The sequence below is a fragment of the Thermobia domestica genome, chromosome 6, assembly GCF_964235325.1.
Source record: "Thermobia domestica chromosome 6, izTheDome1.hap1.1, whole genome shotgun sequence".
Taxonomy (NCBI): domain Eukaryota; kingdom Metazoa; phylum Arthropoda; class Insecta; order Zygentoma; family Lepismatidae; genus Thermobia; species Thermobia domestica.
In genome coordinates, this window is record NC_137459.1 from 305,911,745 (window position 1) to 305,937,137 (window position 25,393).

Here is a 25,393-nt window from a genome sequence, read left to right on the forward strand (position 1 = left end):
TTACCAGATCGAACATATTCTTTATATAACTGACATGAACGCTGAATGAGAGTAAAATATTGTGGGGATAGTTTAGGTTTGTGGGTGAATATGTAGAATGGGGAATTAATTGTTCGGAGGCAACTTGAATATGGTTAGTGATATGGTCCAATGTAGAGTATAACTCAACTTCCGTACTACGAGGAGCGCATTTCTGAAGAGAGTGTGCTAAGTAAATGCGATAGTTCGGCCAATCTGCCATATCATAACGGGGAACGAGTCGTGGAGATGGCGGTGCTACGGTAGTACATGTCGATGGGTATTTGGACAAAGGTGATATGTCCGTGCCGTAATTTTTGCAGGACACAAAACTTCAAGGCATCTCATAAATCAGAGGTTCATGCAAAACTGCTTTTGTTAATGGAATATTTGCTGGAGGTTCTTTTGTTTTTATGTAATGTGCTACAAATGCAAAAACCCTTCGGACATTATCCATATCGGACAAAACCTGATTTTCAAAGAAAAATGGACATATCACCTTTGTCCAGATACCCATCGATGTGGTAGATACTCGGAGGCTGAGTTTTATTGGGATATGGTCACTTCTCAGTGAATCTAAGATATCGATGTGAATGAAAGTATTGACTTTTCTTCCAATAGAAGTTGTTGAAAAAGAATTTTATGAGTATATAATGAGCGGATTTTGAGGAATAAGAATATGAACGCCATGATAAGAGCCGTGAGTGGAGTTGCATGGAAGTGGACATAGGGGCCATTATAGGTTGCATGGAAGTCGAGATTGAAAAGGTTGCGAGAGGAGTGTTGAACATGCTGTAACATGAGTGGTCATGCAAAAGGATGTACGTTCCGAAGTGTCAAAGTGATGAATGCTAACAGTTGATGAAGGGTAAAAAATCGGTTGGGTTCCAATGGTGTATCCACTGTCTGGTTCTGGGCGTCTTGAGTGCGTAATGGTTCTACTGAGTCTAGTTTTGACTGTTTAGGAGTAGGTAGAGATTTACATCTATAACTATAAGTTGGGTGAGATCTTTCGTGGCAAGTATTACAAGTAGAAGCTTGTTGAACATTAGTGTAGATACGAGTTGGATAAGGTCCAGTGCAGTAACCACATTTTGATTGGTTTGTGCAGCGATAAGTAGAGTGCGTGTTGTATTCCTGGCATCTTTCGCATCTAAGAGGAGGTGGTGCATGTGATAGTGAAGTTTCGACACTATGTCGCTTTTTGAAGATGAAAACACCGTTATCCAGAAGATCGTTTATCGTGTCTTGAGAAGTGGTCAAAATCCGGACTATGTAAGTAGGCCTCTGATTATCCCAAATGCGGATACATTGCTTGAAGGAGTAGGCTTCTTCTCGGAGTTCTTCAATCCCTGATCCGTTATTGATGGATCAACCAACCCCGCGGACCACTACCGACATGGTAGGTGGTTAAGGTAGGGGGGCGTTGTTTCTGCCTGTTACTGGTCAGCGGATATAAGATTGCGTTTTTTTCGAAGATTTCAAAGCTGTGTTTGTCTCGGACAGTGGTAGCGAAGTTCGCTGATGGTGCTTTGATGATGAAGCTGTTCTTGGCCTCTACCATTTGAGATGTCTCGGAGCGTGGTCGGTATTTCAGAATTTGTTGGAGAAGCAGTTTCAAATTCCAGTACTTAGGATCGTGGTTTTGAAGAGGATAACTATAGACTTCCAGTTCTAGCTTTGGAGGTGGTAGAGAAGGAAAATCCTCATTGATGATGAGACGTTCATCGTCTGAACTAGAGATGCTGTGATCACCCGTCTGGTGTTTCTTTTCTTTTGTTTTTGGATGGTGGGGATCGTGTTGACGGTACTGCGCTGCTAATAGGTGAGCGAGATCTATCTGGGATTGTTTCAGCTTTAGATGTTTTCCTACAAGGCTTCCTTCTCTACCTTCGTAGATATAGTAGATGTCCGGGAAGCAGATGGTCCTGAAGCCTGGTTGGTATCCATAGCTGGATACCAATAACGATTAGAAAGATTGCAGAGCTAACTGTGAAGCGAGAGAAGCGAAGTGAAATGATATGAATTGAGGCACAAAAAATAGACAATGATAGTGTACTTCAAGAGGCGTCCACTTTGGTGTAACGCTCGATCGCTCGTAACCTAACGTCCGAAACAGAATTCCGATCGCCGTGCCTCCACACGTACGGAGAGAAGAAAGTCTAGACTCGTTACGAAAACTGTACTGTGCCAGCTGGGTAAGGATGAATGATAATGAACACCATTTTTAGGTAAGGGATTAGGTTTAGGAAGTTTCTTTAATCATCTAATTTTGTTTATTACATGATATTTGGTTTCATATCATTCAAACTAACCCAAGCCATAGAGGGTTACGCCCTCTGTTTGCCATATGATTCAATACATGTTCATAGAGCTTATACAGGTACAATAGATGGTCTATGTACAATGCAAAACAACAACAAATTAAGAAAAGAAAAACTACGTAAAATATGTCTTGAAAAACAAAACAATATATAATGTAGTGCAGGATATCATACTTATGGTGCAAATATGCAGATATAAAATAATAAAGGATAAATGTTACTAGGTATATGATATATATAAGCAGGTATGATAATGATATGAAGTGCATTGACGTCACAAACACATTTGGAACATTAGTTGAGACATATGATCGTTAAATCTTCTGCTCGGGGCGACTCAAGACTGATGTAAGACGTGATGATAGCCCAATGTTAGTGATGAGTAAGAAGCATGTGCTAAAATGGAAAAAATATGAGGTATATCATCTCTGATTACGTAAATGTCAAATATTGCTCACTGTGCGACGTCCAAATTTGTTGTCTTAACATAGTGTGTCGTGAGTATGTTGAGCGGTGAGTGCTGGAGTTGAGATAGAGATCCGTAAGGGCATCAAGTCTTAAAGTGTCCAGATAAAGTTGATGAGTATTCGTAATGCGTGATTGAATGTATCTTTTCCGGAGTGTAGCAAGATGATCGAAAATGTGTGGAAAGTCGATGTGTTCGTAGGAAATGTAATTTGGATATGGCAAGCGAATCCGATATGCCAGGCGAGTAACATGGCGTTCCATAACTGCCAACTTTTCGTAGAGATTTGGTAGAGCGTGACACCAGGCAATGTGGCGAAAAGTGAGAAGAGGTCGGAGAAAAACTTTGTATGTCTTTAGTAAGACATTCGCACTTGGTCCCCAAGTTCTGCCCGTAAAGTTGCGTATAAGGTTTAATACAGTGCCTGCTTTTTGTGCCAGTTTTTGAAAGTGAGCCTTCCAGGTAAGTTTAATATCAAATACCACAGACAGATACGTAGCAGAGGCGCTTGGTCGAAGGAAATGCCCGTCAACTGACATAGAAAGATTAGCAAGATTTCAGTGTACTTAGGTTCTACGTTTAGATGGAAGGAAAACAAGGGATTGTGTCTTCTCTGAATTGACAGTTAATTTCCACTTCCTAAACCAGATGAGAAAATTGTCGAGTGTCAGTTGTAGGCTTCTGCTGATATGAAGCAGTTTTCCTGAGCGATAAAACATGCTGTGTCGTCAGCATATTGGAAAATGTAGACATTAGGCGGTGGTCGAGGCATACAAGATATATAATAATGAACTAAGTGCAGATCCCTGAGGTACTCCTATGTTCGAAAAAAAATAGGTCTAGATAAAACATTTCCTATTGAAACATACGCTATTCGATTACTTAAAAAAGAGTAAATGAGACGAATGTAGCAAGTGGGTAATCGGAGTGACTGTAGTTTCCGCAGCAAGCCCTAGTGTCATACCTTATCAAAACCTTTTTCTAAGTCAATAAGGACTAGACATGATGCAAAGGCTTTATTGTATTGATTTGTGAGAACAGTGGTGAGGCGTAGCAATTGGGCGCTAATAGAAAGGTAAACCTGAATCCTGCTTGATGCGTTGGTAACAGATCGCGTTCTTTTAAAAAGATGAATATGTAGTCTGTTGACGATAATCTTTTCAAATAGTTTACTGAAGACGGAAGTTAACTGAATGGGCCTGTAAGAACTAACATCATGAATGGACTTGTTTGGTTTATGAAACATGTAGACTTTCGAGACTTTCCAATGTAACGGATAATATCCAGTGCTGAGAATGAATTTATAAATATAAATTAATAAAGGAATAAATAGAGGCGGGGATTCTTTCAGCATCCTATAACAGATGCCATCTAGTCCTGGAGCTGTGTTTCGTTTTCGTCGGAGAGCTCAATGTAATTCGGGAGCAGTAATTGGTCTGGTAAGTGGATGATTTAAGTCGATTTGATGTGTTACAGAGGGTTGTAGAGAAGGTACACTGGAAATATCAACACGTTCGCTCTGGCATGGAGACTCAGCTGGAGTGAATACTGCTTGTAGTTTATCTGCAAAAGCATTTGCTTTGTCTGTGTCTGAAAGTAATGGAACACTATTGAGATGGAGCGGATATGTCGTAACAGAATTTTTTCCCGTTAATTGATAGAATTTCTTCCAGTAGCGGGTAGGATGTGCTTCGTCTCTCAATCCAATGTCTCCAATAAGGTAGATTTTCACTGTTCGCTGCCACTGTCTATAGCAATGAAGATGTGCCTCGTTTCCAGTTTGATAGTATTCTCGAACGTGCTGCCGTGCACGTTTTACAATGGCCAGATAGTGAGGCGGTAACTTTGGTTTAGAGGGACAGATTTTGTCCGTAGGAATAGATGATCCAGTATTAGAGGTTGAGGTATCTGTAAGTCGGGAGATAGTGTTATACAATTCATATTCAGTAGTTGGTGCTGTAAGATTAGTAATATATTTTTGAATGGTTGTCCTATAGGTATTCCAATCTGCTTTATCGTAACGTTTGACGGTACGAAACACCGGAGTATTGTTGCAGTAACAGTCCTTACTGAGCGTTAGTTTTAGTGGTCAGTGATCGCTGCCTATCGTGTCAAATATTGCTCACTGTGCGACGTCCAAATTTGTTGTCTTAACATAGTGTGTCGTGAGTATGTTGAGCGGTGAGTGCTGGAGTTGAGATAGAGATCCGTAAGAGCACCAAGTTTTAAAGTGTCCAGATAGATTGGATGAGCATTTCTAATGCGTGACTGAATGTATCGTGTCCGGAGTGTAGCAAGATGATCGAAAATGGCTGGAAAGTCGATGTGTTCGTAGGTCATGTAATTTGGATATGGCAAACGAATCCGATATGCCAGGCAATAACATGGCGTTCCATAACTGCTAACTTCTCGTATAGTTTAGGTGAAGCGTGACACCAGGCAATGCGACCAAAAGTGAGAAGGGGTCGGAGAAAAACTTTGTATGTCTTTAGTAAGATATCCGCACTTAGTCCCCAAGTTGTGCCCGTAAGGCGGCGTAGAAGATTTAATCTAGTAGATGCTTTTGGCGCCAGTTTTTGAAAGTGATGTTTCCAGGTGAGTTTGGTATCGAATACCACACCTAGATACGTAGCAGAGGCGCTTTGTCTAAGAAAATGCCCGTCAACTGATATAGTAAGATTAGCAGGATTTCGGCGTACTTTAGTTCTACGCTTAGGTGGAAGAAATACAAGAGCTTGTGTTTTCTCTGAATTGACAGTTAGTTTCCACTTCCTGCACCAGGTGAAAAAATTATTACATTAGAGGCTAAGGTACCTGTGAGTCGTGAGATAGTGTTATACAATTCATATTCTGTAGTTGGTGCTGTAAGATCAGTAATATCATTTTCATTGGTTGTCCTATACGTATTCCAATCTGCTTTATCGTAACGTTTGACGGTACGGAACACCGGAGTGTTGTCGTAGTAACGGCCTTTATTGATCGTTAGTTTTACTGGGCAGTGGGCGCTGCCTATTGTGTCAAGTACCTGGATATTACAATCGCCGACCAGATTAAGTGATGTAATTACAACATCTGGCGTTATTTGACTGCTTGGTCTGATATGACTAGGTAAGTCATGGATATGCAAATTTAGTTGTTGCGTTACGTAGTCGATAAATTGCTGTTTTTCTCGGTCGTTGCGACTGTGAATATTGATATCAGCCATAATGATGATATTCCGAAAATTCTGGGCAATGTAACTGAAAAAAAATCAAATGGTATTGGGTGTCTCGCCCGGATATATATTGTAGCAACGTTGATAACAATAGATGGATAGTAAACAGACAACAGAAGATGTTCTGGATGATTGCCAAAAGCCTGTGGATGATATTGTCGGAATGGTAAGTTTGGTGATAAACCTATCGCAACTCCACCTTGAGCTCTCGCGGCTGGTCTCATGTAATCATGCAGGTGAAGGTGATAACCCTTGATGCGAGCTGTGACATTAGGTTTGAGTGCAGTTTCATTGAGAGCAAAAATATCAATTTGTTCTTGAAGTAAGAGATGTTCTAAGAGAAGTTTTTGTTGCTGGAAAGATCGAATATTAATAAATAACAAATTCATAAATAGGATCAGAAGAGAAATGGCTTTAAACGACGGTTTCAAGAGGCGCGATTTGAAAGTGAGCTTACTGTCTTGAATATGTTCCATGCATATTGATGTTAAAGAAAGATTTGGCAGTGGCAGTTACGGTGCGAAGTATATGATCGCGTTGAAATTGCAGCACGTTCATAAGCACTATAGTGAAGTAACGGAGAAAATCTTCGATACTGAGTGGATGCAGAATAGATTGAGCTGGAGGTGTAGTTTTATCAGAACTTCGAATGGGTGCAGTAAACTCCGGACGAGTGTGTTCTGCACGCAGCTTTGCCTTGCAGCGGCAGCTGTATGTGGGGTGCATTTCACCACATGTGGAACATTTTGGAGGTTGTTGTTGATTTTGGCACAACCTGGTTTCATGTTGGTTCCCACAATATCCGCATCGCGGTTGATTTGGACAGCTGTTTGTGAAAGGAGAGATGTAGGTCTGACATCTCTCGCTCCGAAGAGGCACTGGCCCAGGAGTTTTAGAAGGCTCTATCCTATGAATTTTCTTATAAATAGGTGCGCCATGTGCCAGAAGATGATCGATAGCCTGCAGGTTTTTGGGACAAAACATGAATCATATATGTTGGCCCATTGTCTTTTTTTAATGCGTATGCATTTGTCAAAGTCAATGCCCTCTTGAATAAGCTCTTCGCGCACTTCGTCGTCCGTAAATTCTGGAAGAACACCACGAATGACAACAGACAACATCGGCAATTTCTTGGGTGGTGGTGGTTGTTTAGGCCTAGAATCACACTTTTTTGCTAATTTTGCGTTTTTCCCGAAGATTTCATAAGATGCCTTGTTACGTAAATAGGTTCCAAAATTTGGATCTTTTGATTTTATAATGTATCCATTTCTAGTGTGGACTATTTGTTCTACATTCGCACGTGGAACGTATTTAATGATCTGGAGAAAGATCATCTTTGGATGTGTGTACTACGGGTCAAAGTCAGTTAATAGAAAATTGTAAACGGGATCTGGAGTCATGTTGAGAGGTTCGGATAATGATTCTGAAGGTGCCGACACAGTGTCCATTGGTTGGACGTTTGAAGATTGTGATCCACCGCGAAATCTTTTTGCAGACTGGACTGACTCAGTTGATGGATGTCTCCCTTTTCAGATGTGCTCGCTACTGATTGACTTCCCCAGGAAATGTGTCGAGTGCGACTGGTAGTTACAGTGGATGTAGTTTGAACACGCGAAGTGTTTGAATTGGTAGTAAGAAAAGCTGGTAATCCTGTATGTCGACCGTGAACCGATTGTCCGTTAGTATTGCCAGAGTCCGCCATCGCAATGAAGTATCCCAAAGCCCAAATGAATGTGAAAATGAAAGAAAAGATGGTGAATGTGATTCAAAAAGCAAGTTTGCCCTCCGAAAGTGATTACTTCCGTCAAACCTCTAAGTGTTGTATGTGTGCTGTGCTCACAAGTGCGTATTCAACACTTGGTTCTAGCTAGCACATTAACAGACACAAGAGAGGTTAGGCTCCTTGGTTCAGTATGATTGAACACGGTCACGGTCACGGTAATGTTGAAGTTTTGTGAAGAGTATCGGGCCGAAGCCCCTGACTCCATGAGTAAGATGGCATAAAGAATATATATAAATGTGCAGGTGGCTAGTTGGGTATTACTATTGTTTTATTATGTCTGGAAGTCTACATCTGCAACTGTCACAAAGTAGCTGATATTGTTATTACGAGCTATGGAAAGATATTAAATGCGTGGCGTGCGATGAACGTTCCGTAGAGCGCATTCGGTGCCGATAGTGGCTATAGCTGGATTAACATGTCTTGGTAAAGTATGCCAGAACTTATGATGGAGATGCCGTAGAACTTCTCTAACAGGAGGCAGCTCTAAATCTTCCAGAATTTGTCTGTTGTGTGTATATCTGTCGTGACCAGTGATGATGCGACCGGCTCTCGTTTGCACACTTTCGAATGTTTGAAGATGGCTATTAGAAGCATGTTGCCAGGCAGGACATGCATAAGAAAGTGTGAACAGGACTATCATCTTAAATATGTGCACGCGAACCTCATGAGAGATTGAACTGCAGCGAAAAATGGGGTACAATGCCGAGATTTTCCGTAATGCTCGTTGCTTTATATCTTTGATGTGTGGGGCGAACGTGAGCCCATGATCTAATGCCACACCCAAATATTTCGCATGCGTGGCGTGAGGAATGTGTGCGTTCTGATATATTAGATTTCGAGGGGCGCGGATGCGTCTTCTACTGTGGATGACAGCACAACTTTTGTCGGCATTTACTTTAATTCTCCAGCGCCTGGCCCATTCCTGAAAACTGTCTAGCTGCCGTTGCGTATAGATGTAGCACTGTGCAAGTGAACTACTTGTTGTGAAAAAAAGCGGTATCATCGGTATAAGTTGCGAAAAATCAGTTTGGTAAAGTCGGAAGATCTGCTGTATAGATATTATATAAAAGCGGTGAAAGTACAGCGCCTTGTGGGACACCTGCTTTAATTGGCCTAGACGAGGATTTGACACCATCAACCGACACATGAAATGTTCTGCCAATGAGATAAGAACGAAGTAAATGCAGAAAACGATCTGGAAAACCTTGAGTGTATAGCTTATATAATAATCCACCTAACCATACTTTATCAAATGCTTTTGACACATCCAGGTATACTCCAAAAGTGTGGTGTTTTCTATTGAAAGCCACTGTTAAGTGATCAACTACTCGTACGAGTTGGGTAGTAGTGCTATGTTGAGCACGAAACCCAAACTGATGGAAGGGTAGAAGATCACTGTTGGCGACATAAAGTTTCAACCTCCAGAGGAACACACGTTCAAATAATTTACTTAAATGTGACAGAAGACTTATCGGCCTGTAGTTTTCCGGAAGCAGCGGATTCTTTCCGGGTTTAGGGATGGTGATGATACGAGCTTCCTTCCAGGTCTTTGGGAAGTAGCATATTTGAAAGATGGCATTAAATAAATATGCCAAAAAGACCAGTAATTTTCGAGTTGGATGTTTCAGTATCTCAGGTCGAATCCCATCAGGCCCAGATGCTGGTGCCAGATAGGCGACGCAGTAAGTTGATTCGATTATAGGCTTTCGATAGAATAGATTTTAAATGAGGTCTCCAGGTGAGATGTTTGTCCAAAAGAAGCCCTAGATATTTGGCTGTGTTGGAAGCGTGAATTCGTGTTCCTTGAACATGAATATTTAGCAGCGTTGGATTGCGGTGAACCTTAGTACGTTTGCCAGGAGGCACAAAAACAATTACTTGAGTTTTATCGGCGTTGATTTTAAGTCGCCATTTGGAACACCAGGATGTGAATAAATCAATAGCTGCCTGAAGATGTTTGTTGATCTGTTGTATGGTTTTGCCTAGTGCCAGAAATGTAGTGTCGTCCGCATATTGAAAAGTACTGACAGTTGGTGGAAGAGGTGGAATATCTGCCACATAGAGAAGGTAAAGAAGTGGAGACAAAGCAGATCCCTGTGGTACGCCTGAATATAGAAAGACTGGATAAGATAATGCGTTGTTAATAGAGATGTAGGCTATGCGACCGGTGATAAAATTGAATATGAGTCGTATGTAGGTGAGAGGCAGATTATATTTCGTAAGTTTGTAAACCAGACCCTGGTGCCAGACAGTGTCAAAGGCTTTCTCTAAGTCGAAGAGAACCAGACAAGAAGGTTTTGTGGAATGAAATTGGTTGTAAATATGGTTGACAAGGCGAAGTAGCTGATCATTTATACTGAACTGAGGGCGAAAGCCGGCTTGATAGAGAGGTAAAAGGCGATGATCTGTGCAGTAGGTGTGGAGGCGAGTAACTAGAATTCGTTCGAAGATTTTGCTGAGTGTACTGGTTAATTGAATAGGGCGGTAGGAAGATACGAGATTGGTAGGTTTGTTCGGTTTCGGAAACATTAAAGTTTTGGACATTTTCCACGTGAGAGGGAAGAAACCGGTGCGGAGTATGAATGTGAAGAGTAGAACTAGAAAATGAAGAACACAGTAAGGGGCCCCTTTAATATGCCTGTAAGAGATATTGTCCATGCCAGGTGCACTATTTCGTTTTCGTTTGGTTACATTTAGAATGTTATCAACTGTAATCGGCGATGTGAGTTCTTGATTGTTGACCAAGGTGTGGCAGAGTGCAGGCTGGAGGTGTGGAGATTGGAAATCAATTCGATCGACGGGATGTCGATGGGGATAAGGATGTGCCAGAGGCGGTGTGAAAATATCCTGCAGGTAATTGGCGAAAGCATTTGCCTTGTCAGTATCTGTTGCAAGCGGTTGATTATGAAGAAGAAGTGGATATGTTGTGATACTACGTTTGCCACTGAGTTGATTGAATCTCTTCCAGTATTGCGTCGGATGAGAAGTATCAGCCAGTGTATTGCAGGTTTTATCCCACTGCCGATGTTTATATGTGATGATGTAATTGGTGACGATGCGTTGCATATACCGGTGGTGAACTAATGACTCTCGGTTTCCCGTACGCTCGTAGTCTCGGTAGAACTGACGAGATCTACGTATGAGCGGAAGGTAATGCGGAGGTAATTTCGGACTATACGGGTTCGAACTGAATGTAGTGTAGAGATATTGGATTTCCCTCATATTATTAATATTCAGTATATAAACAAATCAAGATTTAAAAACGATTTTATTTATTATTATTATTATTATTATTTTTACTTTTTTTCTTTATTTTCTGTGGATGATGAGAGACAGACACAACTTGGAATAATAAGACAGTCAGCAAACATTTCAAAATTCTCTTTAGCAGACGATTCCTCATTCTTCATTCTTGGTAAATTTATGTAACTTATGTAATCTGATGTAACCAAAGCGTTCTGTAACTGTTGACAAATTATTAAATAAGTCGAGAATTCCATTTACCTTGCACTTTCCTGAATCCTACACGTGCGTACTTTGGATGTTTTTCCGTAATTTCGTCGGCCATCTTCCTACTTTGTTTCATATAAAACGTCCCAGGACCCGGAAGAGGGGAGTAGCACTCGAGAAGCGGTGAAGTACACGAGGAGCGGTAAAGTTTACGAGGAGCGAGTGTGAGCAACGACAGGAGAGACCTATACCAAGTTCCTCGCCAATTCGCCACAGAAGCCGAGACATGGAGACCACCAGTCGACGACCAGGAACGGAGGTACGGAATACACATCCAAGGTCCTAAACGCCCAAACAACCTTCCTTTTCTTTCTTCCTAAACAAACTCTCGATTCTCTCTTTTTTTTTAAATATTTGTTTTTATTTATTTCTACCCACATGCCCTATAAACTAAAACGCTCGTCGTCTTCTCAGTTACCTCTCAATTCTACCAGTGAGCTATATTTCCCAAATTAACGATTATAGTTTCTTTTCTTTCTTCAAAACGACGACGAAAGCATTCCTTCTGAATGCACAAGCGTAAGATGATGGAGATGCTGATCTTTTTTCTCGCATCAGCGTAAGAAGGTGATCAATGCTAGTTGTCTTTCAAACTTCTAAACTGTTTTCTCTTCATTTTCTAGGCTTTTTAGAATCACCTCCAACTTCCCCGCCACCAACCCTCTATGAAACTAGTTTTCTTCTCTTTTGTTTTTTTTTTTATTTTTGAGCAATCTTTCTTATGCTATTCTATAATTACCTTTCTTTTTCTCTCCTTTTCGGAGAGTGGTGGAGCCCCAATACCTCTTGTGTATGTTTTATGTGTTGTATTTAGTTTTTAGTGTAGGTATAGCATATTTAAGGTCTTGACTTGTGCCCAATAGTTTTATTACTTGTGTTATATGTTGCGAAGACTAGCGGACGAATTTTTGATACCTTTAGAGGATATTTTTAACTTAAGTGATACTGTCTATTTCGATCCCGCGGCCTGTTCGTCTCCTAAATCGACTAAATTCACACGTAAGTATTTAGAGCAACTTAAAAAGAAGCTAGAATTTTCGGAATCATTTTCGGATATTTCTCCTGATTCTTTAGACGTAACTGTTCGTGGTTCTAGTTCTAACAGTATGGCTACAGGAGGAAATGATCCACCTCCGTCCATGCACGGCCCAATTGTGAAACCGGAGCCTTTTTATGCCCGGTTGGGTGACGATGTAAACATCAGACGATATGCACCATCGCTAGCATTAATTCATGGGATGGTATGAGACGAAAATTGGTGCTGGGGAGCCTACTCCGTGGCCCCGCTGAAAACTGGTTTGCTGGCATAGAAAGAAAGCCAGAATTTGCCCAAATGACTTACGACCAGTTCAAGCAAGCTTTTATAAACGCTTTTAAGGACAATTTGGTGCCACAATTATCTGAAGCTCAGATGCGAGCCCGTGAACAGAATGAATCAGAATCCGTTCTAGAGTACGTTTATGCGAAGCAGGATTTGATTTTACGCGCAGACCCGACTGCCGATGAAAAGAAACAATTACAATTTATTGTGGAAGGACTTTTACCCGATTACTTTAAAGTTGTAGTACGAAAGGAGTATAACACGGTGAGTGACCTTTTGAACGATCTCATTATCGAGGAAAGGACTAAATTGTTATTGAAGCGTAAGGAATTAGAGAAATTCTTGAAAAAGAATTCTGCTGTTTTGCAGTCGTCTTTATTTTCTCCGACTAGCATAGATGCTAATACTCAGAATAATGCTGAAGTAAGGGTTCAAAGTTCGATTACTGCTCAACCATATAATACACAGTCAGCATACTTGCAAAACCAGCAGACTCAACAGAACCAACCGGTAATCGACCCGTTGACTGACATACAGCAACAACTGTCAAAGTTGACGCTGCAGATTTCAGCCTTAGCTCCTTCAACAAATTGTGAAAGAAGCGATGATTTTCAATATAGGAAAAAGCAGTTTAATCAGCCGAAAAATATAGGTCAGGATTACCAAGGAAAACGGAACGGTAATCAAAACAATAGAAGTCAGAATAATAATACTGATACTAATAAAAAGTCTAGCAGTGATTTTGCGTCCTCAAGTAATAGTAATTCTTCGCCAGGTCAGGGTTCGACTCCGGATAGAGGCCAAATTATTTGTTACAAATGCAAATTACCGAATCATATTGCGAGATATTGTCGTATGCCTTCTTTAAACATGCAGACAGAGTAGATGGTCGGGACGAATCTACTCAAGGTTCCGTTATAGTCCCTATAGTGTCCTTTAACGAATTGCCTCATGTGTCAGCTTTTATGAACGGGAAAGACGTAGAACTGATGATTGACAGCGGCAGCCAGACCAGTTGTCTGGGGGAAAATTTGGTCCCGGAAAATGCTAAACGTTTCCGTATTAATACTAGACTTCGGGGAGTAACAAGGAAGTTTATACAAGTTTCTGAGATAGCTTTATTAAAATTTAGGATTGGTAAAAAATGGTTTACTCATGTATTCAGAGTTATTCCAAATTTTGATTATGGGCCTTTGATTGGCGCCGATTTTTTGGAAAAGCACAGGGCTGTTTTAGATTACAATAAGCAAAATTTAACTCTTTTTCGATTCGGACGCCCTCCTTCAAAAACGTTACCTCCGAGGAATTTAGAAGTCAATTTGTCAAAAGTCTTAACATCCAGGCTTGCGCAGGGATCTCGGGCTATTTTTAGAGTATTGGAAAACACGATTTTACCACCTCGCTCGCATACTCTGGTGAAGCTACGCAGTTGTCGGGATATTTTGGGGAAGAAGTTATTATTGTCACCCTCTCGCCGGATAGAAGAAATACTGGACATTTTTATTCCATGTGCGATAGTGAATGGAGGATGCCCCGTGGTGTATGTTACGAATCCCACCATTAAGGAGATCAAACTGCGACAAGGTACACATATTGGGGATGCTGAAGATTTTGAGGAGGTCCCAGAGGAGCCTGAGGAGAGGAGTTTTTCGTCGGTAGAAGAGGACCTACCGTCCCCGGAGAAGATGGAGCTGTCCAGGCGACTTTGTGACCCTAGTCGTGTCGACGTCAACCCCGAGCTACCTCCAGAAGACAAAGAAAGATTCTACAGTCTCATACGAGAATTTCCTGATGTTTGGAGTTGGTCTGAGGAGGATATAGGACTCGCACGAGGTTACCGTCATGAAATTCGTCTATCCGATCCCACACCCGTGAATAAGACGCCCTACTCAGTGCCCTATCATCTTCGTGGAATACTCAAGCAGCAGTTAGACACGATGCTTCGTCAAGGGATTCTGAGGGAAAAAATCTCGCCCTGGAACCACCCCATCTTGCTGATTAGGAAGCGTAATAATCAGTTCCGATTCGTAAGTGATCTGAGGGGTCTAAATCAGCAGTCCCATCCTTCGAACTTTGCGACACCGTCGGTGGATGACATAATCAATCGTATGGCAGGACATCTCCTTTATACTTCGAGTGATTTGACCAAAGGATTCTTCCAAATTCCGATTACAGAGGAGTCGAAAGAGTGTACAGGCTTCTCGATACCAGGCATGTCAAGTTATCAATATTGTGTCCTACCTATGGGACACATTTCTTCCGCAGCAGCGCTTAATAGACTGGTCAAATTGACGTTAGCAGGCGTTCCAAGTACAAATATTATGCATTATGTGGACGACTTCTACATTATCGCGTCATCTGTAGACGAGATGGTGCATTGGTGCAAGGTCCTTTTTGAAAAACTTAGAGAACGGGGACTAAAATTGTCTCCCGAGAAGACAAAGATCGCACATTATTCTTTGATAGTGTTGGGACATCGTTTATCAAAATTTGGAGTACAAGTGTCAGATCGAATGTTAGCCACGATTCAGAATTTCCAACGTCCACGCACGAAGAAGAATTTAAGAAGTTTTTTAGGGGTGTGCTTCTTTTTGCGAAGGTATGTTAAGGATTTCTCGGAAATCGCTTATCCTCTTCAAACTCTGCTTCGAAAAGACCAAGATTTTAAGTGGGGAACCCAGCAACAAGAATCTTTTGAAGCTCTGAAAAAAGCAATTTTGGAAGCCCCAACATTGATGGCATACAAACCAGAGAGGGATTTACATATCTACACCGATGCGTGCAAGAAGGGCCTCGCAGCTGTAGCAAAACAACCTATTTCACACGATCCTGAAGCTGAACTAGTACCGATCGCATATGCCAGTCGAGCAGTTGGACCTTCAGAAAAAAATTTGTCAGTGTACCATTTGGAACTCTTGGCTCTGCTGTATGCACTGCGATCTTTCAGATATTTCGTGGTGGGTCGACATTTCTATCTTCATACGGACTCCAAAGCTATTACGTTTCTTCGCCACAGTAAGAACCTGACAGGTAAATTAGCACGCTGGATGTCTGAGATTGATTGTTACGATTTTACCATCGCCCACGTGAAAGGTACCGACAACATAGAAGCCGACAGTTTGAGTCGCTTTGTTAAACATAGTCGCGACAAGGAAGATGAAGAAGAGAGTGCCTCTGACCCGAGAATTTTCCTAATCGAAGACATGGACCTCATTGATATCGCAAAAGAACAGCGAGAAGATGCAGTACTGAAGAAAATTATTGATCACTTGGAGGATCAAGCAGAAAAGGATCCAGCCTATGAAAGACAGGCATCGTATTTTGTTTTGAAGAATAATGTAGCATACAAAGTGAATAAGACACCATTCGGTAAAGTCTATTTGTTAGCAGTACCATCGAAATTGCGAGACATTGTATTTGAGAAACTGCATTGTGGGAAACTGGGTGCGTGCCATGGTGGATTTTCGAAAACATACAACCTTTTAGTAAAGTCTGTCTATTTCCCTAATATGAAAAAATTTGTGTATGATAAGTGCCAATCTTGTGTAACTTGTCAATTGCTAAAAAAGAGGAGTGGAAAACAGTTCGGTAGTCTTCAGACACATCCTAGCGTTCATCCTTTCTTTAGAATCTATGTGGATCTTGGTGGGACCTACCCTAGTAATAATATCTTACGCCACAAATTTCTAATTATAGTCATAGATGAAGGAACTCGTTTTTGTATTACTGGTTCTCTACCAGATGCTTCTGCAGCTTCTGTTAGTGCTTTCATATATGACAACGTCATATTGAAGTATGGGATACCAACTCAAATCTGTTGTGATAGAGGTGTTGCATTTACCAGTCAATTATTTAAGGAGTTATGTAAAATACTGGGGACTCAAATACATTTCGCTGACGTTCAAGGGCATTTTTCTATTGGGAGCGTAGAAATCGCAGTAAGAAATATAGAACAGCAATTGAAGATCGCCTTAGACAAAACTGACCAATCACGTTGGATTGAACTTCTACCAGAAGTAACCTTTGCCTATAACGTCACGTGCAATTTGAGCATGAAGTATTCTCCTTTCGAACTCCTCCACGGCTTTTCTCCTCGGTTGTTGCATTCCGCCATGTTGGGAATGGAATGTCAATTTTCAGAAAACCAAGACAGATTGGAACGAATGAAGTATATACGCGAAAAAGCCCAAGAAAATTTGTACAACCGACATCTGTCGTCCAAGAAGTCTTACGACAAGAAGCGAATACAACAAGAATTCAAGCAGGGTGAAGCGGTTTGGATTTTTGATCTGTCTAGAAAACGAGGACAATGTGCTGCTTTCTCGGGAAAGTATTTTGGACCTGGTCAAATTGTGTCCAAAAAACATGACAACAGCTATTATGTTAAGTTTCGAACACCTAGAGGACAGATTAACATAGACTTATTTTCTATAGACCGGCTTAAGAAGTATTATCCACCTGAGAAGGGAATATCTAAGGACTTGCAAAAGTTAGAGAATCAGGACGCACAAATATTGGGTGAAGGAGTCCAGGAAAAGGATTTTCAGCAGCAGGAGGAGTGAACTTCTTTTTTGATGGAGTATCAGGAACAGGAAAGCACGGGGGAAGCGGATTCATTGTTCATTCGAGATGTGAAATTGATGTCCGAAATTCCGTCGTGGGACGAGACCGGACCCGATACCAAATCGATGGCTGATGTTGAAAAACCGAAGTTTGCCGTCAACGAGGAAATTAACCGGAAAGTGGCTTTGTATTATGGGTCTATTACGTCACTGGCAGGACAAGCGATCGTAAATTCATCCAACACCCTGTTGCAACCAAGAGAAGGTGTAGACTTGATGGTACAGTCTTTGGCGGGAAGTGAAATGAGGCAGGAGTGCAAGAAAATTGGTCACTTGAACCCAGGTAATGCCGTATTAACCTCAGGATACAATCTACCTGTAGATTATGTTATACATGTATCTGCACCCGATGATAAAAATGCTAAGCGCCTAAAGATGTGTTATGAGAAATCCCTACAGTTGGCTATGGACAATGACATAACGACCATTGCCTTTCCAAATATAGCTACAGGAGTATTTAACTACCCGAAATTGGAGGCTGCAAGAATTGCTTTGAACGTAGTAAGGGAGTATCTCGAGGAGTACCTCGATTACTTTGAAAAAATAATTTTTGTTCAATTCGATAAACAAAATCAAATTATTTACGAAAAAGTGATGCACGAATATTTCCCGAAATGAGTTTTTTGTCCTTTACAAGAGCATAAAATTTATATAATGTACTTAACCTAGAGATTAGTTTATTACTGGCCTGACAGGGAGTTATTTCTATGTTAATTTGCAGTATGTTAGTACAACCTTTTACCACCAAAAAAAATCCTGTGTCCATTATTCTGTTAGAGTGCAGGTACAGAGGAAGTATTAAACCATCTCCCAAAAACAGTTTTTTGCTATGACTTATCTACCTCCATTGTTGAAAATAATATTAGGTGAAGTACTGAGATGAACTAGTAGGCATTCCACTTACCTAGAAAAGAAGGAAACATTGAAATTAATAACGCAATTTAACAGGAACATATATACTTAGGCTAACAGAGATAATAATCAATAGAACATGTGAAAATTCTAAATTTCTCATTATATTTAATTTGTGTTTCAGATAACCTATTTTGTTTTAAGCTGCATTATCCTATCTTTCTCTTTCCCATATGTGACGTCTAATAACACCGAGTTCCAAATAACATCTGGTTTATTTTTCCGTAAACTCCCAAAAGTTATTTTGTACCAACACTCATTACCGATATCTTTTAATTTGACATTTTCCTTTCCGCATGATGTTAAGGTTTCTTCTCTTTTTGAATCTCTGCTTTGCAACGAAAATGACACTCTAACTCCAGATGTCTGCGAAGCTGCAAAAGACTTACATGATCTGCAAGTTCACATTAACGATTATTTTTTAAAGCCCCCAAATCCACGATTTCATCGATTATCAACCAGATCTCCACGTGCACTGCTAGGGTTCATTGGGAAAGCATTGAATTGGTGTTGTGACGTAGCTGACAGTTCTTCTATTGATTCGATAAATAAGAAGGAATTTCATTTGGAACAAACTGTACTGGGTTTACAAAAACAATTGTTAAAAAACAATTTATATATTCAAAACACAACCTCAGAATTTTTAAGTTTTCAAAATCAGATACAGGATAATTTTCAAAAAATTAGAAACTTTTCGGCAAAAATATTGGATCAAGAACATGATCTGGGAGATCATTTTAATAAGCTTGCAAATCGAGTACATAAAAAGGTCATTTCGTTCATTCAAGAATTTTATTCGATTTCAACGCAGTTTGTACAGTTTCTACAAATTTTTAAATATGATCTGACAATTCAGATGTGTACAGATGCTAGGCTAAACCCTAATATAATTCCTTATAAAGTGTTGCACGCACATTTATCTGAATTTGAGAATATCATTTTGAAAAATGGATATAAGTTAGCCATAGATAAGTCGTTATTGGAGATGTATTATTCAATTAATGTTTTGACTTGTTCAATCACCGACACGTACATTTATCTACAGATGAAAATTCCGATCGTTGAAATACAGCCTTCATTTGAGTTATATGATGTGCAGCCACTTCCGTTTGCTGTATACAACCAAACTTGTACCGTTGATATCCAGCCTTTAGTTATGGTAGTTCAAGATAAAAAAGATCTTATACCAATAACAGGAACAAGCCTACTTGCTTGTCATTATAGCCAATCAAAGTTATGTAAGATACCTACACACACTGTGACACGATCTCGTTTAATAAATTGTGCTCACGCAGCTTTCGTTGCCAGTACAGTCAGGGAAATATTACACAACTGTGACCATACGTGCTATGATTCGAAAGAGGCACAGATTATAGACATTGGATCGCATGAGTTTGTTTTAATACACCCACCAGAATTTCTAACTTTGAAGACTAGAGAAAATGTGTCTACCATTCGAGTTCCAGAAGAAGCCAGATTATACGGAGCCCTTAAAATTCGAATACCATGCAATACTAAATTAATTGTGGAGAGAAATCTTTTCGTCAGATCGGATTTTCCGTGTCTCGACAATGATCTTACAGAACCTGTATTTTTACATCTTTTTCCGAGCCAGCTAGTCTCTAATGATCTGATGCTATTACGATCTACGTATAAAGGGAATGAATTTTTTAATGTTTCGTCTTTACTTAACGATGTTTGGAGTTCTTCAATCCGACATATGAATATATCAGCATTTACGATAATTGACCAGACGCCCATTAAGATGCCTATCTATAAGCATGAATATTTTATACCAGGAATTATTATTATTTGGAATATCATCATAACTCTTCTACTTATTTATTTGCTAAGAGAACATGGGATTTTCAATTTTATATGGTTTTGTAGAAAATGTAGTGCGTCTACGGAATTTTCTTTGCAAGAATTGAGCTACTTTTTAGACATTGTGCAAACTGTTATTGCAATTGTAAGTCTAATTTTGCTCTATAGAGTAATAAAAGTTTAATGAAAAAAATTGGTGATGATACGCCACTGCAGATGAAGAGTTTTGAGAATAAATGTAACGAGAGGATTGAAGAAAGAGATCAAGAACCTGAAGTGACCCCAGAAAAGTTCACCACTTCGAACAGAAATGAGGATGCACATTCAGTGTCAGAATTGAGTTTACCTCCTCCTCCGGAAGAATTGATAGTTAATGACGGAAGTTTTGGTACAGAGATTATAGTACCACCTTCTACCGTCTTGGAATTAAGGAATTCTAACGTAAAATCTTCGTACATTTCCAACTACATAGTGTATTCTTAAAAGCGGATACGGAAACTGAGATGTCGAGCAATTCACGCATTTTGTGAAACAGCATCTAGAAGAAGATATTAGAACGTATATACGCACGACCATATAAAATTGAGAATCATTACCGGACATACCTATTTTTATGAATTTAGAGACCTTCTTCTTCCCCCCCCCCCCACAATTTTTATTTCCAACATAATTTTACTAACACAATCGAGTATTGGGCGATAAAACCCAATCCAACCTCTAGTTACCTTAAATTCCCAACCTAATCAGGAAATGGGTTAGGTTTATGTTGGAAATAATGAGCCCCACGGCCCCCTTTAGAATATGATATTAAGGAAATTGTATTTAAGATTTTAATAGGAAATTGTTTAGATATTTTGGGCATTTGGTCAGATCATGAATATGAAGTACTTATACTAATACTAATTCTTTCTTTTTCTTCTTTTTTATGTTTTTCTATTGTCTCGATTTTACTGATGCCTCCTACCCACCTCTACTGAAATACTATGATCACCCTCAGACTTTCATAAAAATCACCCTCACAGTCCTCAAATAAGGACACTTCCTTGATTTATCTTCCCTGATTTTTTTCGATACCTTGATATTGTTACCTGAGTTGCCAACCCTGTTTCTCATCGGAAGTAACTCTTCGGATAATAACTTTACCGCATTTCACTCTAATTTTACTTACTTTCAAATCTTCTCCACACTTCCATTATTTTGTAAAACCAACCCCCCGAGATGCCACTAAATTCACGTTTAGGTACCTTGACTTTGAAATCGCCTTTCAAAAGCCTAATAATAGTTATCTTAATCAAATCTTACTTTCCCAATATCATTATCCTTGTTTTTGAACTCTTGTGCCCCCCCCCCCCAAATTAAAAACAGTCATTATAACTTGTCATTTGTTTTGCTCCTATCCTTCTGTTTGTAAACAAACATCGGCCATTACTATACCGAGAGCCTTTGCGAAAACTCCCATCCCTCCCTCATAGCGTCATGGCAGCCATCTTGAAAATTTTCATGTTTACATTTTCCCACGGCTTAGAGACTGTGTTCCTTTGCCATATTTTCGCTACAATTCCTATTTCTTTATATTATAACATCTATAATTTCACTTTTTGCCCCTTCTGATATACACCCTTTCTTAATCTTCATCCTAGATACACATATACAGAGTTACATGTTTCTGATAACTTCAATCACTATTCCTTTTTTCCTTTAATATTTTTATTTTATAAAAAAAAATTATCTCCCCACAACCCCTTTCCGTACCTCAATGCAGCATTACACCACTAAGAAGAAGAGGATTTATGGACATCAAGAGATATCGACGCTCAGATTTGAACCTCACGATTTGCCCACCAACCGACGCAAGGAATGATATGTTGCTGAACGTTTTTTTCTCTCACTTTTTGTTCACACTAATTTTTTTTGATGCACGTAAAACTCACCTTATCACACGTCACGGACATAAATATTGCTACTATAAATATATTATAATTATACATCTTCAAGCAAGCTCACAGCCACACCCCATCACCCCCAGCGTCATCCTTCCAGTTCAGCCGATAACATCTGCCATCTGGTGACAGCTACTTCAACTTCACTACGTCAACGACCAAGCTGGAGTAGATTATCTTGCAGCTGAGACTCTGCCGATTCAGCATTCTACAGTTTCAAGTTCAATGTTATAAACAAGACCATGTGCTTCAGTATCTTAACGATTACGTCAACTATTTAAATGGGAGAAAAGACAGGAACTATCCAAGACATTGAAATATGATGCTTTCAAATTGACAAATTAACTTTCTTGTGTGTTTATTCTTCAAATATTGATTGATTGATTGATTGGTTTAGTGCTACATTTTATTATCTGTTTACGCTAGTGATTTAAGTGTTTTTTTTTTTAGTGATGTGTAGAGACCGGATGTTAGGCAAAATGCCTATTCTTTAATATTAAAGATATGATCAAAAATAACGTTTTAAAGTTTATATAGGGGGTTATAGTTTCGATTTAAGCCAATTTTATTTTGCCTATTTTGCCTATTTCGACCTTTACTGCCTAAATAATTGCTTTAGTGCCTAATGTTGCCTATTCTATGCATTTTCTTCAAAATAAGGCTTCATTGGAAAAATATATAATTTATATAACATAAATAATACATACATATATACGTATATTAGGTGTTTGTAAACACAAGCACGTGGTACGTTACAATATATACACAGGGTGAACTTCAAAGATGTGCACATACTTCCGAGGTGATGAATGATATCAAAAGAAGACAAAAAGTTCTCTTGTAGTTTGTCGAATTCCGTGTCGTGTGCGAGTGATAATGATGCCAACTTGGAATCGAAAATCGAATATTGACAATTGGACTGGAACAGATAGATGTGCATATACGTTGGGAGGTGATTCGTGACATGAAAAGAAGACAAAAAGTCCTCTTGAATGTCACGAATCACCTCCCAAAGTATGTACACACTTTTATGTCTCGCTCTAATTGTCAGGATTCGATTTTCGATTCCAAGTTAGCCCCCTTGTCACTCGTATACGACGCGGAATTCCACAATATGCAAGTGGATTTTATATTCTTTTGATGTCACGAATCACCTCCCGAAGTATGTGCACATCTTCCAGGTTCACTCAGTATATATGGAATGCATAGCAAGCTTCGTTTTTATACATGCAATAAAAGAAGATATTGACAAAGAAGTATGTTTCTATATTCTTTGAGCATTATTTATGACTTGAATCTTTTTTAATGGTATTGAGTATTTATCTTCATTATTTCGAGCTACATTTTAGTGCCTATTTTACTGCCTATTTTTTAAATTTTAAGTGCCTATTTGCCTGCCTATTTTCTAGGTTTTTAGTGCCTAAACATCCGGTCTTTAGTGATGTGTGATTAATTATTTTTTTATATGTATTTAACATACATAAAGATATACAGTGCGTTCAATAAGTAATTGGACCTGAAATGACAGCGTTCCTCTTTTCGTCGTTCAGTAAGATTTAGTGGCGGGAATGTAGAGATATTGGATTTCCCTCATATTATTAATATTCAGTATATAAACAAATCAAGATTTAAAAACGATTTTATTTTTTTTATTATTATTATTATTATTTTTACTTTTTTTCTTTATTTTCTGTGGATGATGAGAGACAGACACAACTTGGAATAATAAGACAGTCAGCAAACATTTCAAAATTCTCTTTAGTAGACGATTCCTCATTCTTCATTCTTGGTAAATTTATGTAACTTATGTAATCTGATGTAACCAAAGCGTTCTGTAACTGTTGACAAATTATTAAATAAGTCGAGAATTCCATTTACCTTGCACTTTCCTGAATCCTACACGTGCGTACTTTGGATGTTTTTCCGTAATTTCGTCGGCCATCTTCCTACTTTGTTTCATATAAAAACGTCCCAGGACCCGGAAGAGGGGAGTAGCACTCGAGAAGCGGTGAAGTACACGAGGAGCGGTAAAGTTCACGAGGAGCGAGTGTGAGCAACGACAGGAGAGACCTATACCAAGTTCCTCGCCAATTCGACACAGAAGCCGAGACATGGAGACCACCAGTCGACGACCAGGAACGGAGGTACGGAATACACATCCAAGGTCCTAAACGCCCAAACAACCTTCCTTTTCTTTCTTCCTAAAAAAACTCTCGACTCTCTCTTTTTTTTTAATATTTGTTTTTATTTATTTCTACCCACATGCCCTATAAACTAAAACGCTCGTCGTCTTCTCAGTTACCTCTCAATTCTACCAGTGAGCTATATTTCCCAAATTAACGATTATAGTTTCTTTTCTTTCTTCAAAACGACGACGAAAGCATTCCTTCTGAATGCACAAGCGTAAGAGTAGGAATGTAAGTATTGGAGGCCTGATTGATCGCACTGGTGAGGAGATCAAGAGAATTGTACATACTGTCTTCTGATGTAGGTTCGGGAATATTAGAAAGTTTTCCAGTTAAAATTTGCGATATCCGGTCCAGTCTGCTTTGTTGTAGTTGAGAGATTTTCGTGTTAATCGTTCGTGGTTTGAGGCTCTAGGATGGGACCGATTGATGATAAGTTTAATTGGCAAATGATCACTACCTATTGGATCTAGCACTTCTATGGTACAGGAAGATAGTAAGTTTGTAGAAATAATTACAACATCAGGTGTGGTTTGAGAGGATGGCCGGGTGTGCTTAGGTAGCTGGTGAAAGGTACCGGTGGTATGAGTTGTAAGGAAGTTGAGAAAAGCCTGTCGCTGCTGAGGTGTTCTGCTATGGATATTGATGTCGGCCATTATGATATAATGTTGGAAGTTATTTGAAATATACTGGAAGAAATCTATCGGAATAGCATGACCAGGTCGAATGTAAATGGTAGCAAGAGTGATATACAAGTGTTTGAAGTATAGAGTTGTTATTAGATACTCTGGAAGGTTTTGCTGTGGAAGTTCGTAATGACGACACGGTATAGAAGGTGAAAACCCTATTGCAACTCCGCCGTTTGCACGTCTAGCTGGCATCGTACTGTCTTTCCTTATGATTGAATATCCGGATATCTTGCAGGAGGTTCGAGGTGTAAGGTGAGTCTCATTGAGAAGAAAGCCGGAAGTGTGCTGTTCTTGCAGTAGAAGTGCAAATAGTGGTTTGTGCTGGATGATAGAACTGATGTTAACAAATATAAAGGATAGTGCCATGATGATATGTGAAAAGAGGAGGATGGAGTTAGACTTCGGTTTCAAGTGGACTGACATGAAAGTATACTTTACGTCCGCTGTAGGTAGCATGGAAGTTCATATGGAAGATTGCACGTGTTGAGTATTGGAGCTGCTGGAGGATGTGAGGGCGGTGAAAAGGATGTATATTTTGAAGTGTGAGTGTGATGAAAGCAAGGAATTGTTCAATGGTGACAGCC

General features: G+C 39.6%; 1 protein-coding gene across 1 annotated transcript; it reads left to right on the plus strand.

The window, feature by feature from the left end:
• The first annotated feature begins 17,210 nt into the window (after positions 1 to 17,210).
• LOC145687611 (ADP-ribose glycohydrolase MACROD1-like) lies at positions 17,211 to 20,477 on the plus strand. The gene is made up of 2 exons (XM_081761080.1): positions 17,211 to 17,759; positions 20,163 to 20,477. The coding sequence occupies exons 1-2, from the start codon at positions 17,211 to 17,213 to the stop codon at positions 20,475 to 20,477; spliced, it is 864 nt and encodes a 287-aa protein (XP_081617206.1).
• Positions 20,478 to 25,393: the final 4,916 nt, after the last annotated feature.

Excerpts from the sequence above, each read along its gene's own strand:
- LOC145687611 (XM_081761080.1), top strand. The coding sequence starts at position 17,211 with ATGGAGTATCAGGAACAGGAAAGCACGGGGGAAGCGGATTCATTGTTC. Across the intron at positions 17,760-20,162 it reads CAAGAATTGCTTTGAACGTA|AGTAATAAAAGTTTAATGAA; the intron begins GTAAGGGAGTAT and ends TTTGCTCTATAG.